Source organism: Lampetra fluviatilis, chromosome 27 (genome assembly GCF_964198595.1).
Source record: "Lampetra fluviatilis chromosome 27, kcLamFluv1.1, whole genome shotgun sequence".
Lineage (NCBI taxonomy): Eukaryota > Metazoa > Chordata > Hyperoartia > Petromyzontiformes > Petromyzontidae > Lampetra > Lampetra fluviatilis.
In genome coordinates this window covers 13,331,504-13,346,918 of record NC_136301.1, presented here as the reverse complement: position 1 = coordinate 13,346,918, position 15,415 = coordinate 13,331,504, and the positions used below count along the sequence as shown (strand labels likewise).

General features: G+C 49.7%; 1 protein-coding gene across 1 annotated transcript in view; it reads left to right on the top strand.

Moving 5' to 3' along the window:
* The first annotated feature begins 167 nt into the window (after positions 1–167).
* KANSL3 (KAT8 regulatory NSL complex subunit 3) overlaps positions 168–15,415 on the top strand; it is a 33,118-nt gene continuing 17,870 nt past the window's right edge. The window contains exons 1-3 of the mRNA XM_078869375.1: positions 168–214; positions 8,758–8,894; positions 10,626–10,762. Of these exons, the coding sequence (XP_078725501.1) occupies positions 8,772–8,894; positions 10,626–10,762 (260 nt within the window). The 5' untranslated portion in view covers positions 168–214; positions 8,758–8,771. The remainder of the gene's footprint in view (positions 215–8,757; positions 8,895–10,625; positions 10,763–15,415) is intronic.

Here is a 15,415-nt window from a genome sequence, read left to right as displayed (position 1 = left end):
TGTTTCACCGCTGAGGCAGAATAGTTTTCCGTGGCGGATGAATACCGGCACTCGGATCGCGTTATGATGCACAATGCGATTTCTGGAGTCGATTCTGGTGGTTCCGTGAGCAGTTTGCAAGTGAGTCGCAATTACCGTGAATCGATTCAGAGTTTTTTTTTTATGAAATCGATTCCTACAGCCTGCAGTGGAGGCCCGAGGTGAGGTGTATGTGGTGAGTGCGAGCGTGTTGTTGTAAGTAACAGCCTTGTGGTGATATAGTGAGTGTGGTGAGTGAGAGTCTGGTTAGAGAGTGAGTGTGGTGAGTATGTGGTGAGTGAGAGAGTGTGTATTGAGAGAGACTGTGTGGCAAATAGACGTGTGTGTGGTGAAATAGAGTGTGTGTGGTGAGAGAGAGTGGTGTGTGGTGAGAGAGGGAATGTGTGTGTGGTGAGAGAGAGAGTGTGTGTGTGTGTGGTGAGAGAGAGAGAGTGTGTGTGTGTGTGGTGAGAGAGAGAGAGTGTGTGTGTGTGGTGAGAGAGTGTGTGTGTGTGGTGAGAGAGTGTGTGTGTGTGTGTGGTGAGAGAGAGAGAGTGTGTGTGTGTGGTGAGAGAGAGAGTGTGTGTGTGTGGTGAGAGAGAGAGAGTGTGTGTGTGGTGAGAGAGAGAGTGTGTGTGTGTGGTGAGAGAGAGAGAGTGTGTGTGTGTGGTGAGAGAGAGAGTGTGTGTGTGTGGTGAGAGAGAGAGTGTGTGTGTGTGGTGAGAGAGAGAGAGTGTGTGTGTGTGGTGAGAGAGAGAGTGTGTGTGTGTGGTGAGAGAGAGAGAGTGTGTGTGTGTGGTGAGAGAGAGAGAGTGTGTGTGTGTGGTGAGAGAGAGAGTGTGTGTGTGTGGTGAGAGAGAGTGTGTGTGTGTGTGTGTGGTGAGAGAGAGAGAGAGTGTGTGTGTGTGGTGAGAGAGAGAGTGTGTGTGTGGTGAGAGAGAGAGAGTGTGTGTGTGTGGTGAGAGAGAGAGAGTGTGTGTGTGTGGTGAGAGAGAGAGAGTGTGTGTGTGTGGTGAGAGAGAGTGTGTGTGTGTGGTGAGAGAGAGAGTGTGTGTGTGTGGTGAGAGAGAGAGTGTGTGTGTGTGGTGAGAGAGAGAGTGAGTGTGTGTGTGTGGTGAGAGAGAGAGTGAGTGTGTGTGTGTGGTGAGAGAGAGAGTGTGTGTGGTAAGAGAGAGAGAGTGTGTGTGTGTGTGGTGAGAGAGAGAGAGTGTGTGTGTGTGGTGAGAGAGAGAGAGTGTGTGTGTGTGGTGAGAGAGAGAGAGTGTGTGTGTGTGGTGAGAGAGAGAGAGTGTGTGTGTGTGTGGTGAGAGAGAGAGAGTGTGTGTGTGTGGTGAGAGAGAGAGAGTGTGTGTGTGTGGTGAGAGAGAGAGTGAGTGTGTGTGTGTGGTGAGAGAGAGAGTGTGTGTGGTAAGAGAGAGTGTGTGTGTGTGTGGTGAGAGAGAGAGTGTGTGTGTGTGTGTGTGGTGAGAGAGAGAGAGTGTGTGTGGTGAGAGAGAGAGTGTGTGGTAAGAGAGAGAGAGTGTGTGTGTGTGTGGTGAGAGAGAGAGTGTGTGTGTGTGTGGTGAGAGAGAGAGAGTGTGTGTGTGTGGTGAGAGAGAGAGAGTGTGTGTGTGTGTGTGGTGAGAGAGAGTGTGTGTGTGTGTGGTGAGAGAGAGAGAGAGTGTGTGTGTGTGGTGAGAGAGAGAGAGTGTGTGTGTGTGTGGTGAGAGAGAGAGAGTGTGTGTGGTGAGAGAGAGAGAGTGTGTGTGGTGAGAGAGAGAGTGTGTGGTAAGAGAGAGAGAGTGTGTGTGTGTGTGGTGAGAGAGAGAGTGTGTGTGTGTGTGGTGAGAGAGAGAGAGTGTGTGTGTGTGGTGAGAGAGAGAGAGTGTGTGTGTGTGTGTGGTGAGAGAGAGTGTGTGTGTGTGTGGTGAGAGAGAGAGAGTGTGTGTGTGTGTGGTGAGAGAGAGAGAGTGTGTGTGGTGAGAGAGAGAGAGTGTGTGTGTGGTGAGAGAGAGAGTGTGTGTGTGTGGTGAGAGAGAGAGTGAGTGTGTGTGGTGAGAGAGAGAGAGTGTGTGTGTGTGGTGAGAGAGAGAGAGTGTGTGTGTGTGGTGAGAGAGAGAGTGTGTGTGTGTGTGTGGTGAGAGAGAGAGTGTGTGTGTGTGGTGAGAGAGAGAGAGAGTGAGTGTGTGTGGTGAGAGAGAGAGAGTGTGTGTGTGTGGTGAGAGAGAGAGTGTGTGTGTGTGTGGTGAGAGAGAGAGAGTGTGTGTGTGTGTGGTGAGAGAGAGAGTGTGTGTGTGTGGTGAGAGAGAGAGTGTGTGTGTGTGGTGAGAGAGAGAGTGAGTGTGTGTGGTGAGAGAGAGAGAGTGTGTGTGTGTGGTGAGAGAGAGAGTGTGTGTGTGTGGTGAGAGAGAGAGAGAGTGAGTGTGTGTGGTGAGAGAGAGAGAGTGTGTGTGTGTGGTGAGAGAGAGAGTGTGTGTGTGTGGTGAGAGAGAGAGTGTGTGTGTGTGTGGTGAGAGAGAGAGAGTGTGTGTGTGTGTGAGAGAGAGAGTGTGTGTGTGTGGTGAGAGAGAGAGTGAGTGTGTGTGGTGAGAGAGAGAGAGTGTGTGTGTGTGGTGAGAGAGAGAGTGTGTGTGTGTGTGTGGTGAGAGAGAGAGTGTGTGTGTGTGGTGAGAGAGAGAGTGTGTGTGTGTGTGGTGAGAGAGAGAGAGTGTGTGTGTGTGGTGAGAGAGAGAGAGTGTGTGTGTGTGGTGAGAGAGAGAGTGTGTGTGTGTGGTGAGAGAGAGTGTGTGTGTGTGTGGTGAGAGAGAGAGAGTGTGTGTGTGTGTGGTGAGAGAGAGAGAGTGTGTGTGTGGTGAGAGAGAGAGTGTGTGTGTGTGGTGAGAGAGAGAGAGAGTGTGTGTGTGTGGTGAGAGAGAGAGTGTGTGTGTGTGGTGAGAGAGAGTGTGTGTGTGGTGAGAGAGAGAGTGTGTGTGTGTGGTGAGAGAGAGAGTGTGTGTGTGTGGTGAGAGAGAGAGAGTGTGTGTGGTGAGAGAGAGAGAGTGTGTGTGGTGAGAGAGAGAGAGAGTGTGTGTGTGTGGTGAGAGAGAGAGTGTGTGTGTGTGGTGAGAGAGAGAGTGTGTGTGTGTGGTGAGAGAGAGAGTGTGTGTGTGTGGTGAGAGAGTGTGGTGTGTGATGAGAGAGAGAGAGTGTGTGTGTGTGTGTGGTGAGAGAAGAGAGTGTGTGTGTGTGTGGTGAAAGAGAGTGTGTGTGTGTGTGGTGAAAGAGAGTGTGTGTGTGTGTGGTGAAAGAGAGTGTGTGTGTGTGTGGTGAAAGAGAGAGTGTGTGTGTGTGTGGTGAAAGAGAGTGTGTGTGTGTGTGGTGAAAGAGAGAGTGTGTGTGTGTGTGGTGAAAGAGAGTGTGTGTGTGTGTGGTGAAAGAGAGTGTGTGTGTGTGTGGTGAAAGAGAGTGTGTATGTGTGTGGTGAAAGAGAGTGTGTATGTGTGTGGTGAAAGAGAGTGTGTATGTGTGTGGTGAAAGAGAGAGTGTGTGTGTGTGTGGTGAAAGAGAGTGTGTGTGTGTGTGGTGAAAGAGAGAGTGTGTGTGTGTGTGGTGAAAGAGAGTGTGTGTGTGTGTGGTGAAAGAGAGTGTGTGTGTGTGTGGTGAAAGAGAGTGTGTATGTGTGTGGTGAAAGAGAGTGTGTATGTGTGTGGTGAAAGAGAGTGTGTATGTGTGTGGTGAAAGAGAGTGTGTATGTGTGTGGTGAAAGAGAGTGTGTATGTGTGTGGTGAAAGAGAGTGTGTATGTGTGTGTGAGGAGCTCACAAATCCTTGAAAGATCTGGGCAAAGTCCCATCGATGAGCTCCTCCGGCAGGCAAGGCTGCGTTGGCTGGGTCATGTAGCCCGCATGCCCAGCCACCGCATGCCTAAACAGCTTTTGTTCGGCCGGATCGAGGGGGCTAAACGGGCGCGGCACGGGCTAGAGAAGAGATGGAGTGATGTGGTACAGGAGGACGTGGAGCTGAGTGGACTTGCCGATGACTGGTACCAGCGGTGTCAAGATCGGCCTCAGTGGAGGAGGCTCGTGAAGGACGCTACTGGGCAGTTGGAGGCAGTCGCCCTCCAACAACAACGGAGGGCGGAGGAGCGACGCTCACAACAACGAGCGGAGCGCCGGGTGGCTAAAACACAGCAAGTTGGTAGGGGGCACAGGTGGTGCATCAGCCAGTCATCTCGGTAAGTCGACCCGTAGCACCTGCTGGGTCTGCCCCGTGACCTGCCAGCGGGCGTTCGACACTTCACGTGGCCTCAAGGTGCACTTGGCCTGGCACAAGCGTCGTGGTGACGTCACCGCCACTTAGTGGCGAATGGCGGTTGTTGTGGTGAAAGAGAGTGTGTGTGGGGGGAGAGGGTGTGATGGGTGTGGTGCGTGATGAGTGCGTTTGTGGTGAGTGAAATTGTAAGAGGGTAGGTGAATTGTGAGCGTGTGTGATGAGTGAGAATTTGTGGTGAGAGTGTTTGTAGAGTGAGTGTGAGGAGAGTGACTACTTTGTGGTGTGTGTGTGTGGTGAGTAAGAGTGTGTGATGAATGAGTGAGTGCGTGCGTGGTAAGTGTGCGTGTGTGGGGAGTGAACGTTTGAGAGGATAGGTGAGTTTTGAGCGTGTGTGTTGAGTGAGTGTGTGTGTGTACAGTGTGTGGTGAGAGAGAGAGTGTGTGTGTGTGTGTGGTGAGAGAGCGTGTGTGTGTGTGTGGTGAGAGAGCGTGTGTGTGTGTGTGGTGAGAGAGCGTGTGTGTGTGTGGTGAGAGAGAGTGTGTGTGGTGAGAGAGAGTGTGTGTGTGTGAGGTGAAAGAGAGTGTGTGTGTGTGGTGAAAGAGAGTGTGTGTGGGGGGGAGAGAGTGTGATGAGTGAGAGTGCATGATGAGTGCGTTTGTGGTGAGTGAAATTGTAAGAGGGTAGGTGAATTGTGAGCGTGTGTGATGAGTGAGAATTTGTGGTGAGAGTGTTTGTAGAGTGAGTGTGAGGGGAGTGACTACTTTGTGGTGTGTGTGTGTGGTGAGTAAGAGTGTGTGATGAATGAGTGAGTGCGTGCGTGGTAAGTGTGCGTGTGTGGGGAGTGAACGTTTGAGAGGATAGGTGAGTTTTGAGCGTGTGTGTTGAGTGACTGTGTGTGTGTACAGTGTGTGCTATTTGAAACTATGAACCTTACCTTAGTTTTGATAGATTTTAGAGTGCAGTGTAATTAAGGGGCTGTTGTGTTGATGCCTTGCTCAAGCTTATATTTGGTCTTGACAAATCGGCAGGACTTTACTTACCTTTGCAATTTGTACTTTTACACTTCATATATATGTAGTAAATTAGCTTTGATCTTTCTTGCTCCTGTGTCGTTTCCTGGATGTTTTGTTGATGTGGCTTGCTGACCCACCCCTACTGAACAACTATGGAAAATAGCTTTATAGCTCATCACTCATCCAGTCTAAATAAAAAGTTTGAGCGAGTGTGTGGTGAGTGAGAGTACGTGCGTGTGAGTGGGTATGTGTTGTCGAGTGCATGGTTAGTTTGTGTGTGTGACAATCACACGCTACTCTATAATTCCATAAAAAGTAACTTTCAGCACCACATCTATTACCATCCTTAAGTGAAGGAAAATCGATCTTATTTCCAATCCTCAGAAATATATCTGCATGTTTCCTGAAGAATTCTGAGGTCTTGGGGGAGTGTAAACCCCTCGGCTCAGATAACAATGAGACAAGATGGGGGTTGACCCTGCTGGGGCTGCCATCCCTCAGATATTAGAAGTAGCTGCCCCTTGTAAGTGACTAGCTGATGTGCCATCTGTTGAGGAAGGGCGATCCATTACCTGACACTAGTAAAAGCGCCGGGCAGAAATGACCTCTCAAGCGAGCTGCTGAGGTAGGGTGGCATTTGTGTGCAGGCTACCTTCCCTATGTGATGTCATAACAACTGTCTGGTCCACAGGATGGGTTCTGCAGGATTGAAGGATGCCTTCGTGTTCCCTATGTTTTTTAAACGAGGGCCGCACTGATTGCATCAACTACCATGGCATCTCCCTTTTCATTCTGCTGCGAAAGGTCCTGGCAAGGATTATTCAACATCGCCTTGCCAGGCACGCTTAGGAGAGTATTGTGGAGCCCCAGTGATGTTTCAGGACAATGTGGTCCTGCATAGTAGCCATATTCTCTGTCCTGCTACAGCAGAGGTGTAGGAAATTTTGACATGACCTACATCTCTGCTTTGTTGACCTGGTCAAGGCCTATGATAGCATAAATAGGCCAGGGCTCTGGGTTATTCTTCACGCTCACAAACACGAAGGACCATAATGGTGGTAAAGCTGCATGGCCGGAAGTCTGAGCCATTCCCTGTTCACCTTGGGATGCAAAAGGGATGTCCTCTGGCTCCTACATTATTTAATAATTTCCCCCCCAATTTGTTCAAGAAGCTTTCAATGGCTGTACCGGAGGGATTTTCATCTGCTACAGATGTGGAATAAACGACTTCCATGACGACTGTTGACTGGCATCTTATTATTAATAGAACTTATGCACAGCTCACTCCCGCTCTCCCCGAATATTTCCCTTCTCTCGACTGCCGGGGACGAGCCGTTCTCTCTGCTCCACCGCTGAGGTTCGCCTCTCTCTCTCCCCGATCCCGCCGCTGGCTGGCGGCGTTCCGGGAGGAGAGGCGAGCTTCGCTGGAGTTCCGCCACTTGGTCGATGGCGAGGAGAGGTTCGTGCAGTGAAGCGGTCCGGACTCGAGGCTTCACATACCGACCTTGAGTCCTCCCCTGCCTCTGCTTATATTCCTCTCGAGCTAAGCTCCGCCTCTAGCCACGCTCCCTCGTGGAACCTTCCCGATGGTGCCCGCACGTTCCCCTTTGACTCCGCCCATCACCCTTGGCCCAGATATATCCCTGCTTGGGATTGGATACCCGTTACCCGGTGGTGGCCGTGCAGTTACCCCTTGCCGCCCATTGGATGGCGCTCTCATTACAGATGCAATGGGAGGCTGATCGATGCCTGGGTACAGGCAAGGGATAGCTCCCTATTGGTCAACCATTTTACGTACGGAGATGATCTGGTAATTGCTGCTTACTCTGATAAGGAGTTTGATACCCTGCTGTTGAACCTGGAGCATGCCACAAAGAGATGGGGACTTACCATCAGCCCCATAAAAACTAAGCACCTGCGGCATGATTGATGGGGCAGTTGTAGAGAAAGTAGATACGTTTCCATTGCTGGGCAGTGTGGTTATGACCAGCTCCAGTTTGGCAGCAGAGGTATCCAAATCAGCTGCGTTAGTTTCCTGACCTATTGCTCCATACAAATCTTTGGGTGAGAATAGGGTTTCCCCTTTTTTTCTGGCAACAAAACAGGTGTTTAGATGTTAAAACACCAAACTGAAACTTTTTACAAGGAATCATGTCTGCATTAACCACAATACTTGTGGTCAGAATGCAACCAAAAAACACATTCTGATAATATATGCATTGTCTTTGAAACTGATTGGTCCACACCAGAGACAGCTTTTTTTTAGCCTAGTCTCAACGGTGTTAGACCAGAGGATGCCAAAAGGCGTACAGCACAAAGACACGCACTATCAGAGTAATGAGAGCTCGGGGTGAGCAACTACATCATGGGACCTCCTTTGCCAGTACCAAAATATGAGAATCGGTTTTCCCCTTTTTTATCGCAACAAAACAGGTGTTTAGATGTTAAAACACCAAACTGAAACCTTTTACAAGGAATGATGTGTGCATTAACCACAAAAGACCCAAATATGTGGGTCTTTTCTGCCACAGTTATACCCTCTTGTGTAAGCTTGCAAAATATGGAACCCTTTAAAGGAACATCTGTGTAATTTTTAAACATTCAGGCTGGCCTGCCTATGATCCATCAATCTAACCAATTTGGATTGTTTGAGGAGCTCACAGATACTTGAAAGATGGGGATGCAGTGCCATCAGTGAGCTCCGGCAGGCAAAGCTGCGTTGGCTGGGTCATGTAGCCCGCATGCCCAAGCAACTTCTGTGTGGCCGGATAGAGGGGGCTACAGAAAAGATGGGCTGATGCAGTATAGGAGGATGTGGAGCTGCGTGGACTTGCGGATGACTGGTATAGGTGGTGTCAAGATCGGCCTCTGGAGGAGGCTCATGAAGGATACTACTGGGCAGTTGGAGGCAGTCACCCTTCAGCAACAACAGAGGGCAGAGGAACGACACTCATAACAATGAGCAAAGCACCGGGCAGATAGAACGCAGAAAACTGGCACTGGGGAACTCAGGTAGCACTTCTGTGAGTAATCATAGTCCATCCATAACAGCTGGGTCTGTTCCGTGACCTGCCACCAAGCTTCGACATTTCAAGTGGCCTCAAGGTGTACTTAACGTGATACAAGAGCCATTTTGATGTCACCGCCAATAAGTGGTGAATGGCGGCTGTTGTTGTTGGGTGTTTTAGATATACGTTTAAGGTGGCATTGTGCATACCCCAAAACTTTGCCGTTCGCAGTGATTATGTTATTGATAGCAATCGGCAAATCCCCATTCCACAAACTCAAAGGCAAAAACGGGAGTTTTGTTCTCAGTTTGTTATATGACTCCCCCTCCTTTTGTTTTGTTACCCTACATTAACTCAAACATGAAACAGGTATTTTTAAAAATGTAAAGTAGGATGAACAGGACTGTTAAATATAACTTGTACACTAAATGTATAGAATTCTGTGATTGACTGAGTGAGTAACATTGTGACCGTTTCCTCTGTCTACAGGTCACGTGACCGTGATGTCTCCCCCCACGAGTGAGCGGGACCTGGGGGCAGTAGCGGGCTCGGCTGGGGTTGCGGCACGGAGAGGGGGACCCGGGGGGGGCACAGCCCCTTCCTTGCTCTCTCTGCTGTCCCCTCAGGTGCCTTCACGTTTCCCTTTGTCTCCCTGTGTCTCCCCGTGCTTCCCTGTGTAAGTGTCTCCCTGTGTCTGTGTATCTCCATGTATCTCCGTGTCTGTGGAGGAGGCTCATGAAGGACGCTACTGGGCAGTTGGAGGCAGTCGCCTTCCAGCAACAATAGAGGGCAGAGGAGCGACGCTCACAACAACGAGCGGAGTGCCGGGTGGCTACAGCACAGAAATTTGGCGCAGTAGGGGGCACAAGGGGGTGCATTAGCCAGTCATCTCAGGCAATCCATGGCACCTGGGTCTGTCCCGTGACCTGCCAGCGGGCGTTTGACACCTCATGAGGCCTTAACGTGCACATAGCCTGGCACAAGCGCTGATGTGACGACATCACCTCCACTTCGTGGTGAATGGTGGTTGTTGTATATCTCCGTGTCTGTGTGTCTCCTCGTGTCTCTCTGTGGCTGTCACCCTGTGTCTGCGTGTCTTCATGTGTGTCTGTGTGTCTTCCAGCGTCTCCCTTTGTCTGCCTGTACCCACCCGAGTCTGGCTGTATCTGCCAGTGGTTGCCTGTACAGTAAGGCCTCGACATTTGTGAGGGTTAGATTTTTGTAAATGTAGATACTGTACTGTGTTTAAATGTGAATAAGTAATATTTAAAAAAACTTTTTAAAACACGCTTTTATGAAATGTACTAGTAATGGCAGAACTCCACGACTCCAGGAAGTGGCCCCGAAGCTTGCAATAACGTAAGGGACCGTGGCCAATTACAGCCAACGTCAGTTGACCGTGGACAATTAGACCCAAGCCGAAACGTAACATGTAAAAAAGAATGTTTAAAAATATATATTTTTTATGATAGAAGAAAGTATTGTCATCAGTATGAGATAAGTATAGCAAGTTTTCAGTCGATACCACATTGGGAAGTGGGTTAAAATTGAGTTACAAGATTTGAGGATACAACAACGACAACAACAATAGACAGTGAGTTAAAAGTAAGCGTGTAAAAGGGGGATTAGGTTCCCGAGTCTGACTGCACATATGGAAGAAAATGCAAATTTGTCATAACATTAATGCTCTACTGTACACATAAATAGCATCCATATGCTTAATAAAATTCTATAATACACATAGATAAGAACATAAATACTACAATACACATCAATACATTTTACTGTACATTTGGAAGTTTTATTTACCTTGGATGATGATGGGGTGTGATAATGATACTACTTTGACGATCATCGGTGCACTTGTCGCCACACTCTCCCTGATTGTTTTCTCGTTTTTCTCTATAACTCCGACTGTTGACTCGTTTACCATGGCGGCCAACAGCAAGTCTCTCCAACTACTCCACTTTTTGCGCTAAACTTATCCCTGTTTTCTACCTTTCACTCTTGCCCTTTCTGCCTCGACTCGACTCTTAGACCCCATGATCAAAATAAAAACACACTACAAATCAGGCCTAAATAGCACATAAGTCAACTGCGCTTTAAGAGTAAAAGCTTGAGCATGTGTATGGCGGCACACGGGACACTACTGTACTGCGCAAGTACAGTACCCCTCTCATGATGTGAATAGTCGAAGGAAATGTGTGCGAATGTTAAACTGGTATGCAAATATTTAATTGCGAATAATTGAATCCGCCGAAACAAATCCGCGAAGTGAAGATGTTTGACTCGTATTTGGCTCTGGTTGTGTGCACGGCCCCCTTGTCCTCTCTCCCCTGCTCCCACCCCCACTGCAGGACCGCGAGCTGGACCTGGTGGTGCTAGACCACAGCTACGCGAGGCCCTGGAGCGCGCACCCGGACGCGGGGCACACACGCCCCCCTCGCCTCCTCTTCATGCGTAAACGCAGACTGCAGCAGCAGCAGCAGGCGCTGTGAGTCGATTGCGGCGTGTGTGTGTGTTGTTTTGTGAATATAGCTCTCAGAGTTGTTCTCCATGTGTATATGTCACGATGTGCTTGACTCTATGAATGTATATGATTCTCTATGTGTGTGTATTTGATTCTCCATGGATATATATGGCTTTCTTTTTGTGTGTGATTAACTTTGTATGTATGATTTTCTTTGGGTGTATATGGCTCTGTGTGGGTATGTGTATGCTTCCGTGTGAATGATTCCCCTTTGCCCAATAATTCTGGCCACCGGTCCATCGACTCAGGACTGTATGTGGAGGTTAGAGATGTTTAATTTAGACTCAGGTGCTTAGTGCTATTATATCTTGGAGTCGATATTGTAAATCACTGTGCAGGTGGTGGCGATCTTGCCTGTTTTACAAATGGGCGAGACGACACAGTTTGAGAATGGTTTTGTTAACATTTTCAACTATTAAATTGGCGTGGTGCGAAGCCACACATATTGTCTCTTCAATCAATTTTATATGCTTCGGCATCAAGTTACCTCCTGCTAATCAGCAGTGTTTAGTAGGGAGCAAGTCTTCTATAAGACTCACCGCATTATGTCGGTCTTCCTGTCAAAGGTTGTGTCAGGTGACACCCAAAGGCAGGAAATGCCAGCAAGCAGTAACAGCAGACCGGCTGGTGCAGTCCACAGCTGCCACGCTACACACACGGGAGCAGTATGCAACAGTGTTCGGGATCACTTGGTGAATCTCTAGTAAGACTGCTGGTAGAGGCGCTTGTCGACACCTCTGACCAATTATCTGGGGACAAGGCTCTCATTGTTGAGGTGACTTCTCACCACAAAGAAGAGGCATACACAGGCGTGGAGCCAACGCAAGCCTCATAGGGGTCTTCACCATATATACCATGTGGACGAAGACATCCTCACAGGGGTGACTGAGAAGTTCTGCCCTCATCAGATACGGAGGCCCCGATGATCCTGACCAAACAGCTGAAGTGTTTGCCACAGACCAAGCAGTAGTGTCAGCTTTAGAAGATGATAATGTCTTGCCAAAACAGGTCCAACTTCGCCTCGACCAGGGCCCTCCTCCTGTCGTTCTGAGCCTACCATACACCCTGCATAATGCAGCAGGTGTGTCAGTCTCTGAAGACGATAACGTCTTTCTGGGACAGATCAATTGGCGTGTCTGCTGTCACTGGCCAGAGGTCAATGCCACATACCTAGCAATTCGCTGCGGAAGTGTCAATCTCTGAAGATGATGCCATTGGCTGGGATGAATCCATCTTCCAGGAGCCCTGAATGCAGCTGAATAAGCATCGTCTGCACACCTTCATAAAAAATGGATGTTTCTACACGTCCTGCACTTGCCGAGATGTAGGATGAGGCGCAAGGTCAATCTCACTGAACCGGAGCACCCTCAGCTGACCGAGGTGGAGTCATTCCTCAGTTGTTTGAGGACGTAGCAGGCAGGAGCCAGTGAGCGTGCCAGATGACAGGTTAACCTACTGTACAGGAGGAAAGCTCCCAGGCCCTGTGGGACGCAACAAAGGTCATCAACCACAGCATCTGCCATAAGCCCAACGAGGAAGAGGACCAGGAGTTCTAGCAGGCTTACCTCAACATTCAGGTTGAGACCGTGTTTTTCCTCAACGCGGGAAAAGACACGCTGTACATTCCCTCTTAGTTGGTAGCGGCCATCCTAGTGGGCCGAAGTTGACCACGAGCTCAAAGAAGGTCTTGTGCGCTCTGCCGTCCGAGGGCGAGATCCTCTTTAACAAGGACCTGAAGGAGCGACTTTAGAAGGTGGACGATGCCAAAAAGGCAGAAGTGTGTAAGTCCTGAAACCAACAATGTCCTTCAACTCAGCGACTCTACCACCTTGCTGCTGACATCTGGAAGGACCAAGGTCAGATGCGACTTTCAAAGAAAATGGCATTGCACATCAGTCAACAGGCTCAAAAGCTGCAGTGACCAGGGCAAGGAGCATGCTAGTTCTTCTGGGGTAAATAGCTTCCACCACGGAGATGGTACCATGGGCAAGACTTCACGTGAGGTGACTTAATTTGGCTCGATTGCATCAATGGGATGCATTTCACAGCAGTCTTGATCAATGGGTTGAACTTTCCCAACGAGCGCTTGAGTATCTAGACTGCTGAGAGCCATGGAGATAACTCGGTGGCCAGACCTTTACTTGAGACTGATGATAGTGTGTGGGTGTGGGGACCACACCTCCAAAACATATACCGTTCCAAGGCAGGTGGCCAAGACACACAGAGGGAAGCATGAATCTCCTGGAGCTTTGAGCAGTGCATCGAGCGCTTTGTCACTTTCGGACTAAGGTCCCACAGAGGTGAATTCTCAAATGCTGTGATAAAGTAACAGCTGTAGTGAGGGTGAATCGCCAAGGTTACCCAAAATTTTGATCACGAATGATGGAGGCTTGGGGGCCCTTGTGTTGTGCGAGATGTGTTATCCATATGTCAGGCATTTTCAGTTGACTGCACGGACAATGAGGAGAGCCCCCAAGGGCATGGTTTATGCCAGCCCCTGTAGGGCATTCTTCCAGTCTGTCAAGGAAGGTCAGGTTGCTCTGTCATGCTGAATCTCAACTTATGCCAATCACCAATAGGTGGAATTTGAAAACGGCTCATTGACCGCGTCCATAAAGGTATGCCTGTCGGCTATTTCTGCCTTTCACGAACACATCCTTGGAGTCCCGGTGGGTTCCTCGGCAGTGCTGTTTAGGCTCCTGTGCGCCATGGCTGTGGAGAGACCAAGGCGGTCAACGTCCATGGTTCCTTGCGACCTTAGATTGATGTTGGACATTCTCATGTGTCCTCCATTTGAAACAATGGCTATTGCTTCCGAGAGGTTTCCAACCTTAAAAATCTGTCTTTTGGACTTCTGGTGACATTGTGCAAGAGTGAGCTGATCTTTTGAGTTACCTCTTCACCAACCACTTCATGTGAGTGTCTTGATGCACCTTTTTATTTTTACGAATATATATTTTTTACTCTCGATGTCAGACCCATTAAAGGGGGTCCTAGAAAGAGACAATTGAACCCTCCCTTTACCCGTTAAACATCCTAGACAGTAAAGGAGCAGCAGGAGCAGGAAACAGGGTAGGCTAGGGCCTGCCTTGCAGTGCCACACTTTACTATACCCCGACTCCTCCCTCCCCTCCCGAACTGCAGTTAGTTGGAGCCTCCTCCTCCCTCTCCACTCCACCGGTGCCCCTAATGTTCGATCAAGGAATGAACGGGTGGAGAAACAGGAGGCGCATATCATGGCCTTGCAGGTCACGACGAACAATTTGGTGAAAAATGACAATAGGAGAGGAGACCAACTCCAGGCTCTGGAAGAGGCTTTCAATAAGTTAGAGGCTATAAACAGGAGAAGCCAATTGAAGATATTCGGGGTTCCGGAAGGGGTGGAGGGCAAAGCAAGGAATGGGACCCTCATGTATGTCAGGAAGCATCTCCCAGCTGCACTCAAGAACATCCAACTACAGGACACCCCCCCTGCGGCACCTAAAACTATAGTGCAGGCTTTCCGAGTGGGTTGAAGGGAAAACACGGCCGACATGGAGACAAAACAAGCCACCAAACCTCGCCCCCTCCTTCATCCACCTGATAAACAGAGCGGAGACTAACAACATCCTTGTCACTGACAGGAACATGAAAGGCCAAGACATACCAATCTAGGATTCCCAGGCCTTAATTTCCCCGGACCTGACCCAGCTAAACTCCAAACAGTGGGCACTGGACCTGGGGAAGAGATCGGGGGTGAGGACATGGCTTCTATACCCTGCCAAGCTCAGGGTCCACCTGAACGGGAAGCACCTAAACTTCAACCCCATAGAGGCGATGAGCAACAGGGAGATCCAGGACCTGCTGCAGGAACCACTCGGATACCAGGAGAGAGAGCATGATCTGCTGGGACACATCTAGGCACGGCACGAAGAGTGAAGCGATAGGGATGGCAGGTCATCCCCTCGCCTCATGCATCTCAGCCATGTGGGCCCCCCTCTCTTCCCTGAGACCTCAACGTCGGAGCCATCATTCCAGCGGTCTTGGTGGATCCTTGGGTCCAACGTGATATCCACCCATCGCTCTCCCCCCCGAACACGCCTATAAACATTATAGGCGTGTTTGTTTTGACCCCCACCCTCCATCCCCCGATAACCCTTATGTTGTCTTGGCCTTGCCTCATCCCCGACAATTGCAACACTCTGTTCGCGACTCACGCTGTTTACCGTTGGGGACCATGATCCCCTGGGTGCCACTGTTGGCCCCATTTAGAGTCAGCAAGTTCAAGCCCGACTCTCAACCTCGCTTACGTGACCTTATGCGACCTAATATTGGTATGGGGGCCTTTTCCTATCGTGGTGATCCCCCTCCCCTGTCCTTCCCCGGAATGTGTTTTTTTCTCAATCCCCCTCCCTCCTCCCCTGAACGATGACACTCTGTACTGTATCGTGCTCATGGACAATGCAAAGCACACAACACCGGTCACGGTGGATTGCCTCACTTTATGGCTATAACCGGAGGACACTGAGATTCCCCCCTTGGGGGGCCGGTGTTTGACCGCCTCCCCAACCTTCCCCTCTACCCCCTCCCCAACTCCCTGAGTCAGTACTTTGTAGTTCGCCATAGAAACTCACGCTT